Below are 26,769 nucleotides of genomic sequence, written 5' to 3'. Positions count from 1 at the left end.
CCATGTGGAGTTGTGGACTCGATATATTTCATGGGAACTCACCGTTTTTTTTGTAACTTTTGTTCAAGGATCGGTTGAAAAATAAAGTACCAAACTTTGACTATGTATCAATCAAGACAAAAATCAAATATGAAGATTTTTTTATCTGTGAAATATACCCTATTTTTTAATGAAAATTTAAATAATTTCATGAAAACATGTAATAGAATATAATTGAATTGGTAATAGATTCGGAGAAAAATAATAGTATATGATTAAATGTTAACTTTGAAATCATTAACTGACATAGAAAAATAGTGTATCATTAAAATTTTAAAAAGATTAATTAATTTTTTCCCCAAATACACAAATTGCCTAACAGATTTTGCTGACAAGTAGTAATTAACCCCTGCAAAAAATAAACAGTTAAAAAGATGATGATGAAAAATTCAGTACCTTCTCTCCAAAATCCAAGTTCAACACACTCAACTACTTTGAGAATTGGATGATGAAATTGGTATTGAACACTACGTTGTGCCTTTGAAAGCTCATATCTTGAACAAGATTTTGTGTTGATCGGGTATTTCCCTTTGTAATGTTTTCTTAGTGTAATTCTTTTTTCATGGTTCTATTGTTGTCGTATTTTCGATGTTCTTCAAAGTTTACGCTCTCCAATTGATTTAGAATCAAGCTCCGACGTCGAGTTTCATCTGCCGATGTTTTTCGAATGCTTATTTGTTATTTTCACGTCTTTCAATATGATTCATCAGCTAATGCTTAAACAGAAATCTTCGTGGGTTGTAAATTTCTGATATTTAGAAACCTTATATTGATAATATATGGGTTTATTTGAATAATAAGAGTGGTTCTGTTCTGCAGGAAATTGATTTGGAGGATCATAAATGGTGCCACTGGGTGTATTTGTGAGTATCATGCTTTTGATATTTCGTTATTTGAGTCGGGGAGTGTTTCATAGCTTCATATGTTTACAATGGTGAACCGTATTATTGATTATTTTAATTGATGTTGATTGGTTTAAACTGCTTGGCATTAAATTTTCATTGTTAGGTTGCTGAGATTTCTTGTAGTTGCTGGTTGCAAACCAAGTGTTTGCATAAATGTCATACTCAACTTTATTAAAAAAAAAATGGCACATACATACACAAATATTAATGCAATGAGTTGATACCAATGCACAACGTTCTCTTCATATATTTGTTTTCTTTGATAGTTGATTAGTTTTGTTTATCTTGAAAGTTTTTTTTTGTTTAATAAGGCAACCTTTGTTGGATACTCAAAGACATCGCGGAAGGCTAGGTCAAAAACTCTCGATAACCGAAATAAACCCACCAAGAAGGATTACTAAGCACACTAAAAATAAAATACAACCAAACTCGACTAAATTACATCATGGAGGAAGGACGTAACTAAGAGCACCTAACCCGATCAAGTCTGTAAAGATCTTTTATTTGGCTATTGAACTTATCCTGTGATTATAAATGAAATCATCTTTCCTCAAAAGTCGCATTCACTAAGGCATCTGCAACTAAGTCATAAATGGGCTGAACATTCTAATATAGTGGAGCCAATTCTAGTCAAGATGTCATTCAACTTCCAAGCCAAGTGACTAGATTTGACAATGAGCAACAATACAAGTTAATCTGACTCAAAGTAAAGTGGAAAGCAATTATACTACAGATAAAATTCTAATCCTGTTACAGAATCACAATAGCCATTTATTTCAATCTGGAATTGAGCCAGCTTTTATAAATCATGAAACACCCAGATGGGGGTCCCCTTGTGATCCCGAACGATAACTCCCAAGGATTATTCTTTCCACGATAACAACCATTTGTATTATGTTTAAAAAAGCCGTAAGTTGGTTTGGTCCATCTAATAATATCTGCACTCTTTTTATAGAGAGCGAGATCCCCCAAGTATTGCCAATAGATGATCTCATGTTTCTGTTTTTCACTATATGTAACTCTATCTCATGTTTGCATTTTTTACTATAACGTGAATGCTTGTGTTAGATGGTCATGTTGCAAAGTTTCATTAAAGTCAATCGTGGTTCATGGGTAGCAAATTTGAATAATTGTATTTGTCAGTGGGTTTTTAGTATTATACAAATGCCAAAATTGAGATATCCGATATGTTGTGTTCACCAATGCTTTCTTTTGTACAGGCAGCCTGATTTTTTCTACTCCTCGACGCAATTCCAATTTCAGCACGAAGAGCCATTTTGTCTCTTGGGTCTGATAACCCATTCTTATTACAATTGATTTTTTATTATACTATCCATATTAAAGTAAAGCATCACAATCAATTTAGTGCCACCCATACAGTGGTTGCAGTAAACCAGTGAACACCCTGTCTCGTCTTTCTTTTCATTAACCGCGTTGAACCAGAAGCTCGATTCTTCGCTTTTTCTTGTACTCCATTGATGAGTCCCATTTATGACTCAAAAGTCTTGAGATTGAAGTAATATACCTTCTGTTATTCGAGATAATGCCATCATTCCTCCCAATCTTAAATCCCCTTTCTTCCCTGATTCCATCTAAATCCCCACTTTTTCGACACTCAAATTTCCTTATTTTCAGAACCTATTCTTCACCAGCGGCTGAAAAGTTCTTAACTCATTTACAGAAAAATCAGAATCATGTGGAAACAACACTGAACACTGTGAAAGCCAAGTTGGACTATCCTTGCATCACTCATGTCTTAAAAATATGCGCCATTGATAAACCCCAATTGGCTCTCAGGTTCTTTATTTGGGCTGGCCTTCAATCTACCTACAGGCACAGCTCATATATGTTTTCCCAGGCATGTAAATTTTTGGAGATTGAGCAAAAACCCCAACTGGTTATTGATGTTATAAATGCATACAGGGCTGAAGATTGTATTGTTAGTGTCAGGATGTTCAAGATTATTTTAAATTTATGTAGAGCTGCTAAAGATGCAAAATTAGGCTTATTGGTTTTGAGGAAAATGAAAGAATTCAATTGTAGGCCAGACACGGTATCATACAATGTAGTGATTAGATTAGTCGTTGATAAGGGTGAGTTAGATGAGGCGATCGGGTTGATGAGAGAGATGGGTATGATTGATCTCTATCCAGATATGATCACATATGTTTCGATCATTAAGGGGCTTTGTGATGCTGGGAGGTTAGAGGATGCATTTGCATTGATCAAGGTTATGAAGGGGCATGGATGCATACCGAATGCTGTTGTCTATTCTACACTCCTCGATGGAATTTGTATGCATGGGAGTTTAGAGAGGGCATTGGAGTTCTTAGATGGGATGGAGAAAGAAAAGGGAGAGCGGAAGCCGAATGTGGTAACTTATACGTCTGTTATTAAGGGTTTTGTTGAGAAAGGGAAGGCAATGGATGCATCTAGGATTTTGGACCGAATGTATTATTTGGGAATCAAACCAAATAAAGTTACAATTGTTTCTATCTTGGACGGACTTTGTAAGGAAGGGCATGTAGATCAGGCTCATAAAGTGATTGACAAAGTTAGTGTTAGTGGTATTCAGTATGATGAACTATATAGTTCTCTTGTTGTTTCCCTATGCCGGGCTGGGATGTGTAAGGAATCAGAGAATGTGTTCAGGATGATGATTACTCGTGGTATGAGGCCAAATGGTTTGGCTTCAGGTAGCATTATAGACAGGGTATTTTCAGACGGACGAGTGCTAGATGCGTTTGGCTTGATTGATTCTCTTGAAAAATCTGGAATTTTGCCGCCCATTGATTCCGAGACTTACTCAGTTCTCTTGGCAGGACTTTGTCAAAGAAATCATCTCGTAGAAACGACAAAAATTGCTAATATTATGGTAGATCAAAGAATTTTGCTGAAACGACAATGTGCAGAAAGTATAATCAAATTTCTTGCCAGTGTTGGAGAAGATAGTCTAGCTTCCCGTATTGCTAATGCTAATAGTTAATCGAGAGCAAGATTTGTGCTTTCATGTGGCTGCCTTTTGAATGTTTCGGCAAATATTGACGAATGTCGGATTACCTGAAACGAATCCTACCGCACTGTGGCTAGTTATGCATTGAGGTGAATGGCTTCCAATCGCGCTTGATTCACTATGAAGTATTGGCTATGTGCAGCAATGCCATTGGGGTACCAGAGAAGGTCCCCTCAATTCTTTTGATTTTTGTTTAAAAAAAATTGTTTGTTACAGATTTTTTAGTAATATACGAGACCTTGTTCTTTCTTTACTCTGTTTCACAATTTTCATTGTATTTAGACAATGTAATAACACAATACATTTTGGCAGCCGTTAAAAGCTGATTACAAGTAATAATTACGTGCCGATTTGTGAAAAGAAGGGAACATATGTTGTTGGACAAATATAATGTGTAGTACTTGATCTTATGTTCTAAAATGGAGAAGGAAGTTGAAAAATGAAACCAAGGATACCCTATAGTATTCTTGAATACTTTTTTGATTAACCCAAAAAAAACGAACTATATGTTTTCAAAAAAAAAAAAACGAAGTATTATAATAGTCTTTAGTAAAAACTTCAATTTTTTTTTGTCAAAATGAAGTATGATAAAAGACTTGAGACCACACTATTTGAGTTACAAGGGATCGATTTTCTCTCTACCTAGACACTCCAAACATGTTACAGATTTCTATTTTAGCAGATTAATTGAACACTCAGAATCAGGTCATCCCTGCTAAAAGTATACTTCAACAAGTGAAATTTAAGAATACGTTATTCGTCTCTTGCAACACCGAGCATTTCACCTAAGAAATTTTTGATCGTTGATGGCCACCGGTAAGATGATAATCCGACCACCTCCATCAATCCATCGGTTGATGGCTGATCAAAGTAAACCATATGCTCCGGGTAGCGATTTTCAGCACTGGCAGCAAAAACTCTATGATCTTTTGAAGTGTCATCTTCCAAATAGGGAACGATGTACTTTTTCATGTCAGCTTTAGAGATTCCGAGGTGGTTGCCTGGGACTTTTACATATTGCACTCTTCCAACATCATCTAATGATTTCAAACCAATCCAGTCCTCCGTATAAAGCTTGGTCTGATCAAGGGTTGCAATTAGTTCTGCGGATTACGTCTACTTGAAGTGCAATAAAAAACTTGACTATTGATATCGGGTAAAAATAAAACAATGGATCTGAAACAAATCCTTTCCTCTATAAGGAAGAGGATAACCTATTTGGTCCAGTTTCACCTATCATAACTAAATAGTTCGAACGGTCTTGTTGGTGAATTTTGGATGCAAAAATAGTTCGACTCAATGCTTCAGTTCTTTCCTAGTTGATAGGACTTGATATTAGAGATCATTAATTATCACTAATTCTAGACCACAATTCAAAGACAAGTATTTTCATAACCTACAGATGCAATCTTACACATGGAAGAGTTTTTTTTATGCTCTGGCAGGTAACAAGGACGCGGTGCATAAGTTTGGTTATGCTTTAGCTATAAAACACAGAAAATAACGAAATTAGCAGGAAGTAGCAACCAGAAAGTGGATACTCAACTGGAGTTCACAGTTTTCACAACCGGAACACTTGCTTTCTTTACCCATGCATTAATTTGTTTTGGTTTTATGAGAACCAAATATTATGCATGTTTCGACTGAACTGAATGTGATTCAAGCTTATGTAGCTCGAAATGATTTTGCAAAAGATAGAATTTACTGACTTTTTAAGGCTAGCATGAATATAATAAATTGGCCAACAAAACTGTGCTCAATGTTTGTCGGATCAAGCTCAGCAAGTTGTCGATTTAATCAAGGTTGGACAAGAGTTCAAATATTGGCTGTATTTACTGCAGCACCAGAATTAGGAATTCCAAAATCCTCAGCCAACTATCATTTGATACTGGGCTCCATTAACTTATAATCGCATTATGTTTTTTGGTGAAATAATAATTTGAATACTTAAAAGAATAATAATCATCATCATCCAGTGAACCTTCATGTAAAAACTCATACAAAACTATGGATTCTGAAACAGGACCATCCACTTGAGGATAATATGATAAGCTTCATAACAAAAAAAATTATATAGAAACCAAATTGCCAAAAAGAGAGAGGTTACCTGCTGTGGTGGCAAAACTGGATCAAATGACCCATCTGGATAGTACCCAAACCAAGAAGTTTCTTTTGGTATTAGAACAGTATCGTGTTCAAACTGCTCATAAGAGGGAGCGATCGGTGTAAATTATAATCAGTGCAAACTGAGAGTCAAGAAAAAATGTAAATAAACCAAAATAATTTTTAGGCTGAAAAGTATTGACAGTTCAAGTACCATGATCAGAACAAGATTTTGTAAGCTACTGAATCGTTCCTTGTAGGTGGAGTTTCTCTCGCCAAGAAGTTCATTGTTTAGCTTGGGGAGAAACCTGCATTTGCTCAAGTAGCCAGCAATATTCTGCAAAAATTTATTGTATCATTTATAAGACGATGATTTAGAAATTCACCAAAGGTTGTCAAGGCAAAACAAAAATAATGGGAAAATTTTCAAAATTCCTCAACCAAAAATACTGTATTGTTAAATTTTAATCCGTAAAATATAGTGCCAAGGAAAAACTACGCAAGATATAGTTTACATGGCTTATCCATAAAAATCACTTTCGCGACATAATGCTCAGCGAGCTAAAACTCTATCAATCCGCCTTAACATTTTATATAGGTGAAATAAAATGGGATAAATATGGTAGGAAATTTAAATAGCAATAAAAGCATATAAATTAAAAGGTGCATCATAACCTTTAAAATACGAAATCTGATTTTAAAAAATATTTTTATTGATTTCAAACAAAAGTAATTTATAGGTTTTGGTCATTTACATGATTACATCCAACAAAGAATCGTGAGAAACTCTGCAGTTTCATATCCACTAATATTAAAGGCAACATAATATACTGATCTTAAGGGACATTTGTTAAGTTCTAAACAAGAATGGTAGGGGATGACTGATGTCAAAAGTGAACTAAATTACTTACGTTTGGCAGCTTAAGATAGCCACTAGGAGCCAAGTGAGTCTGCATGAATTTGCATACAAGAAATAAGCTCTGAAATGTACAATACTCTTCATCTAGAACTTGAAAAGTTTAAGAAATAAAGGGAGAAGTGTACTTGGATGTAGTCAGAGTATATCTCTGATTTAATTAAATTGTCCACGATAACACAAAATATGCCAGTCTGCAAAAACAAGAAAATATAAAACAAAATAATCAGCCAATGTGGGAAAACAAAACTCATCGTAAGCCTAGACTTGAGATGACACTCAGGAGACATAAATGTCGGAATCAATAATATACGTGCACCAAGAAGTTAAAAAGAGAGGCCTACTGGCTACTGTCTTTATTTCATTCACAGTTATCAGAATTCATTCCATGTACATTTGATGATCAGAGTCTTAAAAAAATAAACTGTCAAAAAGATGCCAAGACATGTATTATGGTATTGGAATCACACAGCTTATTGATATCGATATCTGGTAATCCACCATATTCTTTTGAGATTTACTGGCCTTTATAAAAGTAAATAAAACACGTGAAGGCCCCGAATAAATGGTAAAGGCTGGTTCTGCAAAACATATTTAAACAATCGATATGTGTTCCTGATGATCTAGCATCTGCACGTATTCAATATGAAATCAGGTTTGAAAATCAAATGCTGAAAAATAACGTCTTCACACTACTTTTTGCATATGTTTTATGAATAATGCTAGATGTACAACCAATATATCGTACAAAGATATTTACAACAATTATGTCGTGATATTTTGTTATTATCTCGTGAGATTTTGATATTATATCGTGAGATTTTGTATTCAATGTATCATGAGATTTGATGAATTAAATTTTTGTATTGAATTTTGTGTGGTGTAAAAATCGTTGTACAAATTTCGTTGTACATGTAGCATTGCTCTATGTTTTATACACAGATACCACTACACAAGTATGTGTTTGTTTCCACACAAAATCCTCTTAGGAGTTGCTAAACTCACCGATGACTTTTCTTAAGCATTCATATTAAACATTTATGTAATTTCCACAAGCTTCATAATAAACTCGTGATATCAAAACTTGGAAGCTTGCAAAACTGGACTTGATTCTCTTTATCCTCGTATTGAGATGGAATGTGATGCTGGCAGTTATTACATGCTGGATAATTTCATCGGCAAATGCAATCATTGTCGAATAGGCAATCATTTAGGCATCAGTTATACCAGATAAGTAGTTGTACAATTATACTCAACTACGCAGATTAAAGGCACAAGTTGCAGCAAAGCACATGGTTTTTGTGGAACCTAGGCATAATATTCAACCGTTTTAGCAAAGCTAGGAATTCTCTTTAGTGAGATGAGACACAATTAAGCATAATATTGTAGAATCTATAAATAAGATAATTTTGACTATCATATTATATTTCACAAAGAATTCACAATATTTTCCGGTGCACATAAAGTGCAATGCAAAACATGAGGGAGCATCATCATTCGAACTTAGGGCCAAGGCGAGTGCTTGACTAACTCCTCCACGAAACTGTATCCAGGATCTAGGCTAGCACCCCATGGACTTTAATAGCAATGATTCAATTACCAATGGGAAACCATGTAATTAAGTCTAGAGATATTGTTAAGAATGACTAAAGAGATTTGAAGTCTCAGGAGCATGACTTAAGGTCATATATCTGAAGCTGATTAATCAAGAGTGCTTCCTAGAGCTAAGATGTATCCGAAAATCAGAAACGTGTGTTCCCGAATATGTAAATGAGGGATGAATAAATTGATAGGAAAAATGTTTGAGCCAATGGCATATTAAAAGATTCTGAAAGCAAAAATAGGAGATGGTAATGGCATTTCCTGTAGTAATACAAACGAAATTGAAAATATATACAAGGTGCAATAAAACAACGAAGGTAACAAGAGCACTCACACCACATAGAGGAACTGAAGCGGTACCAGCATGAGGTCCACCTAATGAAATAAAATTTTTGACCTGTCGTGAGAACAAAAAATCAGAACTTAAAGTTTAAAGTTCAGTAAAAATGCAAATTATAATTACTATAATTGATGAAAAAAGTAATGTACCGTCTTCTCACAAATTGATAAGCACGTAGTTTTATAGTTTTAGATTAGAGTAACTGAGTAAGAAAGGTGAAGGTTTTGGGTAAGTTAACATATATTCCCTCTAAACTAGTAATTGTAATTTAGATTAACTGGACATGAAAAATTAATCGCAATTATCCTAAAAGGTGCATTCAAATTGGAACAAACCAGTGTTCAAACTTAATCGCATTGAAGGGACATTGAAATCATCAGAGACCAAAACAGGTCAGGACAACTATTTACAGAGTCCAAAATGATTTGAATAAAAATTTATGTCGCAAAATTACACTTTCCTTGAATATATATCAATGCCACTGCTACCAGATCATGTAACGAGGCCAGCAGTAATAGTTACTGCTCACCATAAACATACACACGAAAAGTTTGCGTAAAACGGGAAAACAAAAAAAGCAGGCTTGCAGTTGCAGAATCGTTTCATAATGATCCTTACTGGTGGAGCTCCATCACAAAATTCCACAACTCCTCGTCCTATTAAGTTTCCCTGAAAGAACAATCAAATACAATCGTAAGAATGGCACACTTACTTACCAAGCACATTAATCAGCTAATGGATCTTTGTCAAAAATAGCGAAATCAAAAGCAATAGTTGATTATATGTGCATAATGTCATACTTTTAAGAATTAAATAAATAAAGGGGAAGGAAGATTAATATAGTATAAATCAGAAGATATATAGAGGTTCGATATTAGCAAAGGATTTTTTTTCCAATATGTCCACAAAAGCATGGCTGTGACTTGATTAATGAGCAGATAAAAAGACTTAGTTACTGAAATTGAAATAAACATCGAATATAAAAATTCAGATTGCACGTGAATGGTATATAGTTGAATCTTGTCATACAACTATCATGCTCGGCTTCTGCTCGTAATTATATACATAAGAACTGGGTTGAGAGTGAAGAATTAAGAAAAACAAGAAAGTCGTGACGGAGAAAGACAATGTTTGGCACTGTAAAGATGTTCGACTGAGACTAGACGGGCAACAGGTAATAATCACAGGGCAGAACTGAAGATGTGAACTCTTATAAGATGTTCGGCCGTGAACAACAGATTGAATGGTGGAGCTACCACCAGTTTTAAATTGTCCTTTTCTTTCGTTATTTTGTTATCTGAATTATAATTAAAAATATTATAATTAAGGTTGAATTAAATAAATTGTGAGTCCCTATGGAAAAGATCCTAGAGAGTTATGATATAAATTGATTCAGGTACTTGCTAGATGAAAAATTAATCCATCAGAACAAGTTTCTTAAAATGTCAAAAACTAAGAACAATCCATAACCAAAGTCACCTGAGAGAGACCAACGATGTTGTAACCGTCAGTGAGTTCTTTCATTTTTTTCACCTGGAGTCAGATCTGGGTTCATCAGATGGTACACATATCGATCGAGAATCAATTCATCCGATCAGCTTAATTACTCACCTTATCACAAACAATTTCCGTCTGCAGGTGAAAGGTAGCAACAAAAAATTAAGACCATTCGATCTAAATAAAGTCAAAGATGCATAATGAGCAAATGATTAGATTAATTTCTGTATTGCCTGTTCTTGTAGAGTCTTGAACCATGAATCCCATGCTCCATCTCCAATTTCTCTAGATATATGGAAACATAAACAAGTCCCATTACACATCAAGACCGAGGAAGACGCACTCAAGTAGAATATAAAACCTGCTAAAATATAAGATTAAAGATTTCCTTCATTTTGTCCCGATGTTTAAAATTAACAATCTCAGGGTCGCAAATATACCCATGATTAGCTTGTGATATCCTTGTTTTCATTACTTAAAAGTTAAAATACAGTGATGAGTATAAGCCAACTCGAAGGAACTTCTCATGTATAACCATTATTTTCAAGATTTCCAATCAGTAGTACAGAAACAACGTTAAGTTTCTTCGTTCTTTTTTTTTTCTTTTTTTTTTATTTCAAAGCTTGAGTGAGAAGCAAAACCACTTTGTTCCAACTTGATATTTTAGCATAAAACAGAGTGACCCACATTCAAAGATCAATGGATCAATTACTAGTCACTACTTCAAAATCATGCCAACCACATAAAAAATGCTGACCAAAAAGATCTTCACAACAAAAGAGCCTACTACTTTGGAACAAGGGAAAAAAACAACAGAAAAAATTATACATGCAAAATCCTTGAGACTTGGACCAATCGCTGAGCTCCTGAGTAAAGTGCTTCATTCCTTTGTTCGAACATTGATCCCCGATTCCTACAACAACCCAATACACATCATCAAAAACTAACGCAACAACCATTACATAAAAAAGCTAACTTTAAATTATGATGCCATGATTTAAAAAATAAAACCGAAAAGAGAAAATCACCGTGCAGTACGATGAAAGGAAGAGAAAAGCAAAGTGGGACCAGAGAGAAGTAGATTAAGCAAACAAAAAATTGTGATGATATATAATTAGACATGGGTCTTGCGGGATTATTAAAAGATTTATCTTCGCTTCCCAGAAAAGATAGCAGGAAATCAATCTGGGATGCCCGCGAGGAAATCCGCTTTCTGAGAGGAACAGTGTTGTTGATATCTTGGTATAATTACAGCTGAAAGAATAAATGGTTTTTTAAAAAATATACATATAAAAATAAATAATAATAAAGTACCCGGCTTACTAATGTCCCGGCCCATTTGAAAAGTTAAACAAGGGTCCGGGATTTCAGACCTCGGCCCATTTTAGAAGATAAAGGGAAAAATCTCGGTTCAGTCTTAAATGTTTGGACATATTTTTGGTTCAGTCCTAAATGTTTGAACGTTCCCGGTTTGGTCTTAAATATTTCTCAAAAGTTCCCGATTCAGTCCTAAATGCTTATACGTTCCCGGTTTGGTCCTAAATGTTTTCCAAAAGTTCCCGGTTTAGTCCTAAATATTTTTGCATTGCCGATTTCGTGCCAAATATTTCTCAAAAGTTCCCGGTTTGATCCTTTTTTTAGAGTTTTTATCCAAATTTAAATCAATTTTACACAATTTTCAAAATGAAAACATTAAATTCATGATGCTACAAAATAAAAACTTAAATAAAATAAACGAAACTTGAGAAATTAAAATTTAATGATGTTATTTCACATTTCTATTAATTTTGTTATATTCTCATTCACGATGCTTGCATATTTAAGAAAAAATTTAAAGGTTGAAAAAAGATATATATCTTTTTAAAACTCTTTTTATAATTTAAAAAATTAGTATTTGAGAAAAATTTACTATTAAATAAAACTTAATTTCATATCACTACTTCAACAGTGGTCAAATAATTCATTATATTTTTTCAATTCTTAACCATAAGTATTCTTCTCTTGAAAAATTTGTTGAAAATTTCAAATATTTTGTGAAATAAATAATACTAGTTATTTGATAAAATATTTGTTTATTTGTTTGTGATTGATAATGTTTTTAATTATAAAATTGCACGGTTCAATTATTTTTTTATTCTATATTTTTTTTTGCATAATTTATATTATATTTTCATTTGAAAAAAATTCTTGTTCATTTATTATTATTATTATTATTATTATTATTATTATTATTATTATTATTATTAGCTTCTATTTTATTTAACTTTGTCTTTTGTTTGTAAGTTTTTTTTTATCACACTTTGTTTGTAGATGGAAGGACCAAATCGATAACTTTTGGAAAATATTTAGGACGAAATCTGGAACCTAAAACATTTAGGATTGAACTGAAATTTTTTTAAAATATTTGGGACCAAACCGGGAACATAAAAACATTTAGGACTGAAGTGGAAATTTTTGAAAAACATTTGGGACCAAACCGAGAATGTTCAAACATTTAAGATTGAATCGGAAATATGTCCAAATATTTTGGACTGAACCGATATTTTCCCCGAAGATAAAGGAGGGACTGGGGACTTTTAAGCCCAGCCCATTTGAAAAGTTAAAATATATGTGTATATATATTATATATACACACACTATTAAAATTTTTTTTTTCAAACTTTGATTTAGTTTTTTCGTTCTTTTTTTACAAATTTCTTATATTATAATTATAATTTATTAAAAAAATTTTATGATTATAATGTATGTAATTCTATTCTTCGATTTTAAAATTTAAAAATCTAGATAAAGTATATTATTGAATTTTAAAATATTGATAAATGTAAGATTAAAATATCTTTCAAAAAATAAAATGTTTACTATATTAATATTAATTATAGATAACCTCACGATTAAAAAAAAAAAAAAATTATAGATAACCAAACTGTCACGATCTGATGGTTAACCTGCTTCGACTTTTTAAAATTAAAATTAAAAAAATAAATAAAAAAAGCTTCATCTTTTTTTTAAAATAAATAACTAAAGCTTCGCCTTTTTCTTTTCCTTTCTCTTTCTTTCTTGCCTGCTTTCTTTCTTTCCTTTATTTTTTTATAACAGATAAATTTATTTTCCTCTTACATTTCTGTGCCAACGTTTAGCAATACCGTTTAATGGAATAAAGGTTTGTGTGAATTGAACTAAAAAGGACCTATAAAAAAATATTTGAAGCCAATTTCGGAATTCAGTGGAAATATCCCTCGATGCTTTATTTTTTATACACAAATTAATAAGTAAACGAAAAAAAAAAAGAACAAAAATCAGTAAACAATTAACCACGTGTTAATCCAATTCATCCAAAAATTATATTAACTCAATAAATCATTAATCAACAATTAATTCAATGTTTTTGTAACAAAAAACAAAAAAGCTTCAATCACTAAAACAAATATCTATCACATGGCGCGCCCATCGTTATGGTAACAAAAGCGTACACGGATAGAGTCGGAATCAAGAGTAAATAAGAGTAACACACTCTAAATCATAAATATGATGGTTTATATATCAACACATAGTATAATTAATGTTATGGACCTAATGTGACAAATCATTAAATAATTAAATTCATGATTAGAGTAATACACTTGAGGTAAGTTATGTCAGCAATTCATAAAATAATAAAGAAAAGAAGTGTTGGCAGCATGTGGCAGGAGGTGGCAGCAAGTGTTGGCAAATGAGGCGGTAGATGACAATACATTAAAGCCAACTGTACTGATGTTTGTGCGCGGAGGGGGCTCTATAAATAGAGCTCCCCACTTTCTGAAGAAAGCATCCCAACACAGAGTTCATTTCTCAGTTTAAAGCATTCAAGTAATTTTGAGTGTATTTTTATAATATTTGTGAGATAGGTTTTCTCCTGTATTAAAAGATAGTGTGTGTCTCTTTGGAAACACAAAGAGAGGTTGTAATTCTCCAAATATTATAGTGGAATCTTTTGGTTTTGCCCGTGGTTTTTACCCTAATAATATTTGGAGGTTTTTCACGTAAATCTTGGTGTCTATTTTATTCTTTAATTTCCATAGTTTCTATCTCGTGATGCCGCACCTGAGACCAACAAGTGATAACAGAGCCTTGGCATAAAATTTCTTAAAATTCTGAGTATGCTCTGTGGTTGCAGCTTTGACTGATCTTCCACATCAGAAAAGATTTTTTGAAGATTTTATAAGGCAGGATTCTTGTAGTCAAGATGACGGCAAAATACGAGATAGAAAAGTTCAACGGGAGCAATTTTTTGCTGTGGAAATTGAAGGTGCAAGCAATTATAACAAAGGAGCGTTGCTTGACAGCTATTGGAGATAGACCGGTGGATGTCACGGACGATCAAAAGTGGAACGAGATGAATCACAATGTTGTTGCCAATTTGCACTTGGCTATAGCGGATGAAGTTTTGTCAAGTATATCTGAAATAAAAAGCGCAAAAGTTATTTGGGATACTCTGACAAAATTGTACGAGGTCAAGTCACTACACAACAAAATTTTCCTAAAGAGAAAGCTTTATACTCTTCGGATGGCGGAATCCTCATCGATGACCGACCATATCAATACACTGAATACTCTATTTTTTCGGCTCACGTCTATGGGGCATAAAATAGAGGAAAAAGAACGTGTGGAGCTTCTACTTCAAAGTCTACCAGATTCATACGATCAGCTCATCATCAATGTTTCCAACAATATTCTTTCGGATAATTTAAATTTTGACGACGTCTTAACTGCGGTTCTTGGAGAAGAGAGTCGTCGAAGGAACAAGGAAGATAGGTTGGCAACGTCGAAGCAAGCAGAGGCTTTACCGATGACGAGAGGAAGATTGACGGAGCGTGACTCCAGTGGGAGCCACAGATATGGTAGATCCAAGTCAAGAAGTAAGAAGAAGAATATTTACTGCTTTAAATGTGGCGGTAAAGGGCACTTCAAGAGAGAGTGTACGAAGAGCATCGATAAGGGATCTCAAGGAAATGTGGCCAGTACTTCAGGTGGTGGTGAAATATTATTCAGCGAAGCAGCAACGATTGCGGAAGGCAGACACAAATTTTGTGATGCATGGATTATGGATTCAGGAGCGACGTGGCATATGACGTCAAGGAGAGAATGGTTCGACCAGTATGAACCAGTCTCGAGAGGATCTGTATTCATGGAAAATGAAACATCATAAAAGTATTACTGATTTTTTTTATTTTATCTCTATCTCTAATTATAAAATAATGAATATAAAAATATATATGCAATACATATATATATATATATATATACATCATACTTAAAAATAACTTTTCTTAATTTAATATGCATCTACACGATAAACATAAATAATAATAAAAGTACAAGCATGCAACTAAATACCTAACATTAATTACTAAATAATCATTTATAAAAATTTCCATAATAAAATTCCTAAATAATATCTCTTTCACAAAAATCCATGAAAACTTAGAAAATAAATACTTAAATCTAAAATCCATGCATATACTAACAATCCAAAATAATAAAACATGTGCGGAAATACATATTTTATATCTCAACATAAATATCGTGATAGAGCTATGGTCACGGGTTCTAGCCGCCTGGATACTCATACGCCCTCGCCGCCAGTTGGGAACATATTAACTTCATTAACATTCCACTCACCTGCACCATTTAAATCTAGTGAGCCTAGAGGCTCAGCACGTTCTATCCTTATATAACAAAATGAAACCGCACACAAGCACACATCATATAAAATACGTGAATATAAATATACGTGCATGATCTTAAAATTATATACATATAAACATGAAATAAAATAATTATACTGAATTATCATAATGCTAAACATGTATCATCATACTTAATAAATCTCATAAAATAACTTATCATGATTTCTTAGTTCTCAACAGGTCGTATCCATGTCGATGACATCATACTAAGCGATTGATCAATCTAAAAACCAACGTACGCGGCGGTGGGATTTCCACCTCTGTGCTGCCACTTCACCAACCCTCTCAGCTGGATCCATAAGCTCATCATACTTATACATCATTAGGAAGGTCACCGGGCCCAGGTATCCCGGCCTCCAACCACATCACTTTCCACCTTCACTTCAACTTCCATAAAAATATTTTTCATAACATGCTCTTAAACTTATCATGAAAATTCTTAATGATGCATGAACATAAAAATTCTCATTATTTCTTTATTTTCATGAAAATTTGCCCGTAAATATATATTTAATTTATTTTCTTAAAAATCATACTTATATATCTAATAAAAATGCATGCATGAATTAAATATATATTTACGGACATTTATTTTTCAAGGACTTATTCGAGCTGCTGACCACTTAACTTAAACCCATAAATTTTTAGACTGACTCAAAAACCCAAAAGCCCGACCTGAAAGGCCCATTAAGCTTCATGGGCCCCCAGGCCCATGGAAAACTAATGGGCTTACTAAAAACATAATTTAGGCCCATCAACTTATTAACTTAAAGTTAAATTAATAAAATTATTAACTAACCATTAACTTATAAATTTGACCGATAAAATTACTAAACCCGTCACAACTTGGTCCAATAATTTTCATGGATCACACGGCCCATGACAAATTAGTGGGCTCACTTCATTAATTAATTAAGCCCATAATTAAAATTAAACTAGTCTAATTAATTAATTAACTCGAACCCAAACTCATTTATTATTAACTTAATCTCTTATTTAATTCAAAATAAAAATACCCGAGTCCAACTAATATAAACCAAACCCGAACCAAACTAACTTGACCCATTATATTTTAGACCCAACCCGGACCCGAAAAGCCGAGCCCGGCCTGCCAAAACACCAGACACAACCCTAGCTTACCTCTCCCTAAGCCCAACTCGAGGCAGCCCTGAGCGGCTTCCGAAAATCTGATCGTGCCGCCTGCTCAGGCCACCTTTGGATGTGAAACCACCTCCCATACTTAGCCAACACCCAGGCGGTTCTAACCCAACAAATTTGACCTTAAACCGAGCCCTGTAGAAGGAGAACGAACCAAAACAACAGAGCCCCTCTGCTGCTGTTCGTGCAGAACGCGACCGCTGATTCCGGCCGTTCGGCCGCCAATCTCCGGCCACCACCGGCCGGATAACCACCTGGAAAAACTTTCCAAAGGTCTTGGGATTATAACTCAACTATAACCAACCTAAAACTCGTCCTGTGGACCAAGAACGAGCCCTCGCACGCAAACCGCTCAGTTTGCGTCTAAACCTGCGTCCAGCATGAACCTAGCCCAAACCAACGACTAAAGCCACTGAACCGTCATCCAAACACGACCCTAGGGACCCTATATCAACCCTCAACCCGTTGGTCAGCAAGCTAGAACAATCCATGACAGAAAAACGTGATAAAATTGATTCATAAGCTTTAAAACCGTAGGTTCTATGCATGTTCATGAATGTTCTTCATTAAAACCACATATATCATGCAAGATCATAATTTTCATGCTAAAATCAGAATAATATGACTTAAATGGTGTTCAAGAAGGGATTCAAACGTGCCTTGATGAATATTTGCAAGAATTAACGTTTATGTCGCGTCGTACGGCTCTCCGGGACGAACAGATCTCCAACCAATATAAAATCTTAAAAGCTCGGCTACGGGGCTGTGAAAATCTTGCTGGAACGATGAAGATGATGGAGAAAGGTTGAGGGAGGCGGCTAGGGAGTTGAGGCGTGAGATAGGGTAGAAAATCTTAGGATAATATTTGGGTAGTCTAGGTTAAATATTTAAATAAATACTTTGGGTAGATAATTACTAAAATTTAAACTAAAAAAATACATGATAATTTGCTAAAAACTTAAAAATCCCGAAATAATAAAATAGGTGATTTTTAAAACTTAATAAAAGTCATTAAAATGATTTATTTTGGGTAAAAACGGACATCTAAATATACATATATATAAATACCATAATTTTCTTCAAATTATACCTTAAAATAATATTTTAAGGCTCCTAAAAATCTTCGAAAATATTTTGGGTGAAAACAAACATCTCGTCCGTCCACGGCCCCGCCTACGCGATCATAAAATAAACTTTCTCAAATAAATTCATAAACCAAAGAAAACAAATTTAAATGCCGAAAAAATATTTAAAACATGAAAATAAATCACATAATTTAAATAATCACTCATAAAAACAATTTAACACATTTTCACATTATTTTAAACTTATTAAATCTCTTAGTTATGCATGCGGATTTACGTAGCAAATTTCCGGACGTTACAGAAAATGATCATGCTTGGAAATCGCTGGGGTCGGTACCATTAAAATCAAAATATTTGATGGTACTATTCGCACCATACAGGAGGTACGACATGTGAAGGGTCTGACAAAAAATCTTTTGTCTTTGGGGCAATTGGATGATATTGGGTGCAAAACTCGTATTGAGAAAGAGATCATGAAAATTGTGAAAGGCGCGCTTGTGGTTATGAAGGCGGAAAATGTTGCTACAAATCTGTATGTATTGTTGGGAAAAACACACAAAGAGGCGGAACTAGCTGTTGCATCAATTGGTTCGGGAGAAGAATCAACAGTGTTGTGGCATAGAAAGCTTGGACATATGTCAGAACGAGGGAATGAAGATTCTCTCTGAACGGAAGCTGTTACCAGGGCTTACAAAAGTGACTCTACCCTTTTGTGAGCATTGTGTTACCAGTAAACAACACAGATTGAAGTTTGGCACGTCTACTGCCAAGAGCAAAGGAATATTGGAGCTGATTCATTCTGATGTTTGGCAAGCACCGATGGTATCCCTAGGAGGAGCGAGATACTTTGTCTCGTTTATTGATGATTTTTCTAGGAGATGTTGGGTGTATCCAATCAAGAAGAAGTCAGATGTTTTCGAAGTCTTCAAAGTTTTCAAAGCGCGGGTTGAACTTGATTCTGATAAGAAAATCAAGTGTTTGAGGACTGACAATGGAGGAGGATATACCAGTGATGAATTTGATGCATTCTGTCAGCATGAGGGCATCAAAAGACAGTTCACGACGGCTTACACGCCTCAACAGAATGGAGTGGCAGAGCGGATGAACAGAACTTTGTTGGACAGAACAAGGGCCATATTGAGTACTGCGGGTCTACCAAAGTCATTTTGGGCAGAAGCAGTCAAAACCGCTTCTTATGTCATCAATCGTTCTCCTTCAGTGGCGATTGATTTGAAGACTCCAATGGAGGTGTGGACTGGCAAGCCAGCTGATTATTCTCGGTTACATACATTTGGAAGTCCGGTGTACGTGTTGTACAATGAACAAAAAAGATCAAAGTTAGATTCCAAATCCAGAAAGTGTATCTTCTTGGGCTATGCTGATGGAGTAAAGGGATTTCGCTTGTGGGATCCTACTGTCCACAAGCTTATCATCAGCAGAGATGTTATCTTCGAGGAAGATAAAGTGAAGGGAGACAAAGACACACTGAATTCAGAAACTACTATCATTCAGGTGAAAAATAAGACTGAAGAAGATCAAGTTTCTTGTGAAGCAGTACCAGAGCACGAAGAACAAGAACCAGTTGAGTCAGAGGTTTCCAAAGTGAGGCAGTCAACTCGAGAGAGAAGACCACCAGGATGGCTTTCAGATTATGTCACCGAAAGCAACATTGCATATTGTCTGTTAACAGAGGATGGTGAGCCATCGAGTTTCCATGAGGCTACTCAAAGCTCGGATGTATCCCTGTGGATGACAGCGATGCAGAAAGAATTGGAAGCATTGGACAGAAACAAAACTTGGGATCTTGTTACACTACCACGAGGGAGGAAAGCTATCGGTAACAGATGGGTCTATAAGATCAAGCGTGATGGCAATAACCAAGTGGAGCGGTATCGTGCGAGATTGGTTGTCAAAGAGTATGCTCAGAAAGAAGGTATTGACTTCAATGAGATATTTTCTCCTTTGGTTCGACTTTCAACAGTCAGAGTAGTATTGGCATTGTGTGCGGTGTTTGACCTACATTTGGAACAGCTAGATGTGAAAACAGCATTTCTTCATGGTGATCTTGAAGAAGAAATCTATATGCTCCAGCCAGAAGGTTTTGCAGAAAAAGTCAAAGAGAACTTGGTTTGCAAGTTGAATAAATCTCTGTACGGTCTCAAACAGGCGCCGAGGTATTGGTACAAGAGATTTGATTCCTATATCATGAGCCTTGGGTACAACAGACTCAGTGCAGACCCTTGTACGTATTTCAAGAGGTCTGGTGATGATGATTATATCATTTTGCTGTTGTACGTGGATGACATGTTGGTAGCAGACCCCAACAAAGATCAGGTCCAAAAATTGAAGGCACAGTTGGCTAGGGAATTTGATATGAAGGACTTGGGACCAGCAAACAAGATTCTAGGGATGCAAGTTCACCGAGACAGAAGCAATATGAAGATTTGGCTTTCCCAGAAAAATTATTTGAAGAAAGTCTTGCAGCGCTTCAACATGCAAGATAGTAAGCCAGTTTCAACCCCTCTTCCTATTAACTTCAAGTTATCTTCTGAGATGTGTCCTAGCAGTGAAGCAGAGAAGATGGAGATGTCTCGAGTACCGTATGCATCAGCAGTGGGAAGTTTAATGTTCGCCATGATTTGTACAAGACCAGACATTGCACAAGCAGTGGGAGCAGTCAGTCGATATATGGCAAATCCTGGACAAGAGCATTGGAGCACGGTTAAGAGGATCCTTAGATACATTAAGGGTACCTCAGAAGCTGCATTATATTTTGGAGGATCAGATTTTACACTCAGGGGCTATGTGAATTCAGACTACGCAGGTGATCCAGATAAGAGAAAATCTACTACTAGTTATGTGTTTACAGTTGCAGGAGGTGCAGTCAGCTGGGTTTCAAAACTGCAAATAGTTGTGGCATTATCTACAACGGAGGCAGAATACATGGCAGCTACTCAAGCTTGCAAGGAGGCAATATGGATTAAAAGATTATTGGAGGAGCTTGGGCACAAACAAGAAAAGATTCCTCTGTTTTGTGACAGTCAGAGTGCCTTGCACATTGCAAGGAATCCAGCCTTTCATTCCAGGACTAAACACATTGGAGTACAATTTCACTTTGTACGAAAAGTAGTAGAGGAATGAAGTGTGGACATGCGAAGATCCATACGAAGGATAACATAGCTGATATTCTGACCAAGCCAGTGAGCACGGAGAAGTTTGAATGGTGTAGATCCTCAAGTGGCCTCGCAGGAACGTAAGCAGCGGGAATGACAAGATTGAAAGGATATGTGGAGATGTGTTTGATTCTCAATCAAATCTCCAAGTGGGAGAAATGTCAGCAATTAATAAAATAATAAAAAAAAGAAGGGTTGACAGCATGTGGCAGGAGGTGGCAGCAAGTGTTGGCAAATGAGGCGGTAGATGGCAATATATTAAAGCCAAATGTACGATAAATATTGAAGAAAAATTCAATATAGAATTTTCCTTCTGATGTTTGTGCGCGGAGGGGGCTCTATAAATAGAGCTCCCCACTTTCTGAAGAAAACATCCCAACACAGAGTTCATTTCTCAGTTTAAAGCATTCAAGTAATTTTGAGTGTATTTCTATAATATTTGTGAGATAGGTTTTCTCCTGTATTAAAAGAGAGTGTGTGTCTCTTTGGAAATACAAAGAGAGGTTGTAATTCTCCAAATATTATAGTGGAATATTTTGGTCTTGCCCGTGGTTTTTACCCTAATAATATTTGGGGGTTTTTCACGTAAATATTGATGTCTATTTTATTCTTTAATTTCCATAGTTTTTATCTCGTGATGCCGCACCTGGGACCAACAAGTTCAAGAGAGGAGCTACATATAATGCCGCCCGGGCTTTAGCCCGAGTGGCACAATTTTTTTTGAAATTTTTTATGTATTAATTTTGAAATTTTTTTTGATTAATTTGATATTAGTCCGGATAGCTCGATTCAAAAAATTAAAACATTGGAGAACTTAAAATTTTAGCCCGGATAGATTGATAATTCGCATTGAAAGGCTTAAAATTTTAGTTCGGATAGATTGATAATTTTAGCTCGCCATTGGGTAAGTTAAACCCCACCGTACTGTAAAATCGACAATGAGTGGTCACATCCCAAGATGGTATAATCCTTACGTTTTATAAATTTATTTTCCCAAATTATAAAACCATTACACTTCTCTATTATTGGGGAGTCTTATCCATTTTAACAGCCATTTTGATTTTTGAGCCGTGATGTGTGTGAGTGCTAGTTTGATTTGGGTATCAATCAATTCAAGTGGGGGGATTTTTGGACTTCGAAACACATGATTCCGAGCAAATAGCAATATAAATTAAAGTATATGGTTGAGATCGAGGATATGTTATTAGGTTGTATTCTGAATTCTGAAAATTTCAATCGAAAGCAATCAACAGCAACGAAAATGATCAACACAGTCGAGGCGAGAGAAACTCTCTATCCGCAAGACGAAATTGCCCGTTCCAAGTGCTAAACGTTAGCGGCAATCGCCTCTAAGATACAACAACTTTCGATCGTGATATAGCAGCACAGCAAATATCACGAACTTCAACGAACGAAAATATGCTTTAACTTTTCTTTGAGAAAGTGGAGAGATTTTGAGAAATCAGAAATCTGAAATGTATGTTATCAGATGTTTCTATGTCAGTTTTCTGTGTTATAACCACCATATATATAGTCTTATACACGAAACAACACGTTTTAAGGCGTAAGGATGCAACCCATGACAGAAAAATGCCAGAAACAGTCGTGACTGTTCATTCTGCAGAAGGTGAGCTCGGGCGGTAATTTTCTACCGCGCGAGCGGCCAACTTTAAGCCAACACACGCGGGCGCACGTCGCTTTGAACTCACTGTCTTGCATGTGCGGTGCTGCGCCCGCGCGGTAATAATTTACCGCTCGGGCCTACTACATAAAATAATAAAATATTATTTTAAATAAATTTTATTCAAAAAGAATAATCGGATCAGAACACCACACCACACCACGCCGAGCCGGCCGGCCGCGCGCGCGTGTTTGTTGCATCGACTAGCGTCTTGTCCCTTTACAAAATATCTGGTGCCCTAAGGGCCCAATCCCATAGTCCAATGTTGGACTAATTAAGGTGAACAACAAATTGGAGTTGTTCCAATGTGGGACTACCATTTCCCCATTTTCCTCCAATTTATTTCACCAAAATTTTGAATTTTGTAATACTTTGGACAAGGCTTTTACAAACAATTTGGGTTAATCAATTCAAACCCTTTCGAGCCCATTTCAATTGTAATTCATTCAATAATACAATTTTCAACATGATATACAAGAAGTGCAATACATACATCATACATTCATTATTGGTGAGTTGTTGATCCTTAAGATATAACATATTGATGTCAGAAAATATGATCTACAAAATTTCTGCTATTTTTCTTAATACACATGATCGAAGTTTTTCACTATTATATGAGATCGGATCCAAACATCTTACATATCGAGAGAGATTTATGTCACTGCACCATAAATGTGACAAATCTACTAGCTAATTAACACAACGAGTTTGGAGAACTAGATGAAATCGAACATCGGTCATGGTATGTAATTGCAGACAATATCGATATCGTCGACCATCGGAGATCGAAGGGCTTCATATTGTCCTCGTGATATAATATCAACCTCAATTTCATCATATTTACGTTGTATTTTATCCCCACTTGATCCCATGCAACGCCGAATGATTTTTGCATGTAAAAGGATTCCAACCATGAAAATCAAGGCTATTATTTTGGCTGACGCTGCACACAAAAACTCAAATGGTATAATATATTCATTAAACAAATATTAAATCAATTAATACACTGTTTCAAAAAAAAAAAAAATCAATGAACACACCAGTATTGAATATCTTTAATCGAGACCTGCAAGAAAAGCTCTATGTTTCATGGAATACATTTTTTATACACCGACGGATCCAACCTAAATCATTTATTGCCGTTTCATCTTTATGATCATGTGGTCATTTGTCTTAAACTTGCAGCGGAAAAAACCACCAAATTTATTTTATTTTATTTTAAAAAAAAAAGAAATATATTTTATGTTCAATAAAAAATAAATTATAAATAAAAATTGTCTGCTTCTTTCCTTCTCTTCTTCAGATTTTTATACTATTTTGTAACTAAGTTAATAATATGTGTTTTGGGAAATAGGGAAAAAAAATTAAGTAACCAGTTTTCCACAGCCAATTCTACAAACTACAGGCTTGCTTGACTGGGTAAAAGTGTAAGTCAAGCCGGTTGGTCAGTAGAACATATATATTTAATATTTGCGTGAGACCTGCATCTAACTACTAAAAAGTCATTGAATTTTATTATAAATAAATAGAAAAATTGATCGTGTAAAAATATTTGTCTTCTTTTTTTTTTTTCATTTTTAGTCATTTTTCCAAAACAATGCATCAACATTTTTAATGAAAAATAAATAAAATTGTAAAAAATTCGAAAGCGTAGATTATTAAAACTAAAATTTCACAACATAAATAATATTCGCATAAATAAATAAATAAATAAAGTGAATTGACCCGATTGTAAGAATTTTTTTTTCCAAAAACACTTTGACCAAAGGCTCAGTCTATTCGGTTTCTTCTGTGGGCTTATTCATTTATTTTTTAAAAATTAATAATCCAACTTAAAACTCAAATATTTTATATTTTTCAATTCAATATTAATGACTAAACTAAAAACCTATTAATTCTGTTCGGCCTGCAGTCATTCGTCTTAAAACACAAGACTTGCAGATCCTCATCTCCCTTGTTTTCATCTCCACATAAACTGGGGAGCAAAGTTTGATGAACATCAATAAAAACTTTTGTATAAAAAAAATTTATTTGGAAAAACAAAATAATCAAGAAATGAAAGCATATCACTCCGATCGTGACTTAGAACGAGTTTAAGGTTTCTGATCAAAAGATGCAAACATTATTATTTATTACCTTTGAAATATGTCTGAATTCTCCAAGCTTCGATATTTTCATCCTCCCCAGCCGAATCCCACGTCAATTCAAGGCCAAAACTATCATCAGACAAATAAGAACTGTACGAAAATGGAATCCCCACACTCTTCACAGTCGTACAGTAACCGGGCACCGCGAAAGATAATTCCACGGTGTAAACATAGTTACCATGAACAGAATCATCAGTGCTCAGGCAAGGAACGAATTGCACGAGGGGACTGGGGATTTTCGACGAACATTTGATGTACTTATACTGTTTCAAGACATGGTAATAGCGAAAGGGAGTCCGAGAAAGATTCAAGTTCAAGAAAACTTCGTGCACACAGTTTCTTGGGTCTACAAGTTCGAGTCTTTTGGAATCGTAGAAGATGGATTTAACTGCTAAATCTCCGTAATCTGGGAAATTTATACTTGTTTTCTCTTGCTGGCAGAAGAGTTGGAAACCTGGGAGGCCACAGTGTTGCGGGTGGAGGCCCTGGATTCGAAAAGGGTGTCGGATTTCGGAGGATTTAAGGTTGCACTTGGATGGTTGGCAGCTGTTGGTTTCTGCGTGAGAAGTTGTTTGTGTGAGCAGTGAAACAAAGAAGATTATTTCGAGTAGAATTGAAGCATCCATGATTTTACCAGTAGTGATCGATGGAGTGGATTCCAAGAAATATAGTGGAAACAGGGGATTTTAAAGAAGGTGAAGTGTGGGAGCAGCAAGGAATTAGGCAGGTGCAGGCCAGAAAAAAAGTTGCGGTTTGCAGAGGGAATTAATTTTTTTGTTTTATGCTTGGGATTTGGACTTTTGAGGTATTCATTCGGGGATGGATATTATTAGATACCACCTAGAGGAAATTCTAAGTCGATGCATTTTAGTAAACGGAAAAAAAAAATCATTTTATTCTCTTTTTTAGTTGTGTGGCAAGTTAAATTTGGGTATGGGTCCGTTCACTTTTAAATTTTAGCTATTTTGATCATATTTTTAATTCAAGTATCCAGTTTCAATCGAAAAGCGATGACTAGGCTATAAAATCCAATCATATGACAACAAATTTGAGGAATTTGTCATATTTTTTTGCATTCATCGACCCTTTTTCCGAGTTTGCTTTTTTAAAAATGAAATTTTTATGATTTTGGTTTGATTTGATGGAATTTTAGATGGTATTTCACTGAAATTATTCTCACCAAATTGGATTTTATAAGTTAAAATTAGACACTTTAGTTAAAAAAAAATCAAAATAGACAAAATATCAAAGTAGAGGACAAATAATCAAATTTAATTATTTATAGAATTAAAAGATAAAACATGTAAAGTTAGAGGATCAGTTATGCTTTTTTTTCCTTTTTAGTAAACGGTTGGTTCAATTATTGACTGAGTTCTGCTTT

The 26,769-nt window shown here is 34.9% G+C and overlaps 3 protein-coding genes across 4 annotated transcripts; 1 reads left to right on the top strand and 2 right to left on the bottom strand.

Moving 5' to 3' along the window:
* The first annotated feature begins 412 nt into the window (after positions 1-412).
* On the top strand, positions 413-4,301 carry LOC140873738 (pentatricopeptide repeat-containing protein At5g47360). Of its 2 annotated transcripts, none has more exons than XM_073276973.1 (3): positions 413-559; positions 859-902; positions 2,169-4,301. In XM_073276973.1, the coding sequence occupies exon 3, from the start codon at positions 2,488-2,490 to the stop codon at positions 3,928-3,930; it is 1,443 nt and encodes a 480-aa protein (XP_073133074.1). In that variant the 5' UTR covers positions 413-559; positions 859-902; positions 2,169-2,487; the 3' UTR covers positions 3,931-4,301. The 2 variants fall into 2 exon arrangements, with proteins under 2 accessions (XP_073133074.1, XP_073133073.1); XM_073276972.1 differs by having other exon boundaries at positions 2,165-4,301.
* Positions 4,302-4,494: 193 nt separating this feature from the next.
* Positions 4,495-11,652, bottom strand: LOC140873613 (uncharacterized). Its single transcript, XM_073276799.1, has 12 exons — positions 11,444-11,652; positions 11,244-11,328; positions 10,649-10,700; positions 10,530-10,550; positions 10,398-10,451; positions 9,537-9,587; positions 8,913-8,975; positions 7,105-7,170; positions 6,972-7,010; positions 6,275-6,397; positions 6,065-6,157; positions 4,495-5,037 (listed from the first exon to the last, which is right to left on the bottom strand). Exons 1-12 carry the CDS (start codon positions 11,535-11,537, stop codon positions 4,711-4,713), a joined length of 1,068 nt encoding a protein of 355 aa, XP_073132900.1. The 5' UTR covers positions 11,538-11,652; the 3' UTR covers positions 4,495-4,710.
* A 12,110-nt stretch (positions 11,653-23,762) lies between these two features.
* Positions 23,763-26,180, bottom strand: LOC140873784 (putative RING-H2 finger protein ATL21A). The gene is made up of 2 exons (XM_073277034.1): positions 25,378-26,180; positions 23,763-24,184 (listed from the first exon to the last, which is right to left on the bottom strand). The coding sequence occupies exons 1-2, from the start codon at positions 26,012-26,014 to the stop codon at positions 23,979-23,981; spliced, it is 843 nt and encodes a 280-aa protein (XP_073133135.1). The 5' UTR covers positions 26,015-26,180; the 3' UTR covers positions 23,763-23,978.
* Positions 26,181-26,769: the final 589 nt, after the last annotated feature.

The sequence above is a fragment of the Henckelia pumila genome, unplaced genomic scaffold (genome assembly GCF_033568475.1).
Source record: "Henckelia pumila isolate YLH828 unplaced genomic scaffold, ASM3356847v2 CTG_80:::fragment_1, whole genome shotgun sequence".
Taxonomy (NCBI): domain Eukaryota; kingdom Viridiplantae; phylum Streptophyta; class Magnoliopsida; order Lamiales; family Gesneriaceae; genus Henckelia; species Henckelia pumila.
This window is presented reverse-complemented; position numbering and strand designations above follow the sequence as displayed.

Excerpts from the sequence above, each read along its gene's own strand:
- LOC140873738 (XM_073276973.1), top strand. The coding sequence starts at position 2,488 with ATGCCATCATTCCTCCCAATCTTAAATCCCCTTTCTTCCCTGATTCCA.
- LOC140873613 (XM_073276799.1), bottom strand. The coding sequence starts at position 11,537 with ATGTCTAATTATATATCATCACAATTTTTTGTTTGCTTAATCTACTTC. Across the intron at positions 8,976-9,536 it reads TTTGTGATGGAGCTCCACCA|GTCAAAAATTTTATTTCATT; the intron begins GTAAGGATCATT and ends TTCTCACGACAG. Across the intron at positions 6,158-6,274 it reads AAAATCTTGTTCTGATCATG|TTTGAACACGATACTGTTCT; the intron begins GTACTTGAACTG and ends TCTTATGAGCAG.
- LOC140873784 (XM_073277034.1), bottom strand. The coding sequence starts at position 26,014 with ATGGATGCTTCAATTCTACTCGAAATAATCTTCTTTGTTTCACTGCTC. Across the intron at positions 24,185-25,377 it reads AATTCAGACATATTTCAAAG|CGTCAGCCAAAATAATAGCC; the intron begins GTAATAAATAAT and ends TTTTGTGTGCAG.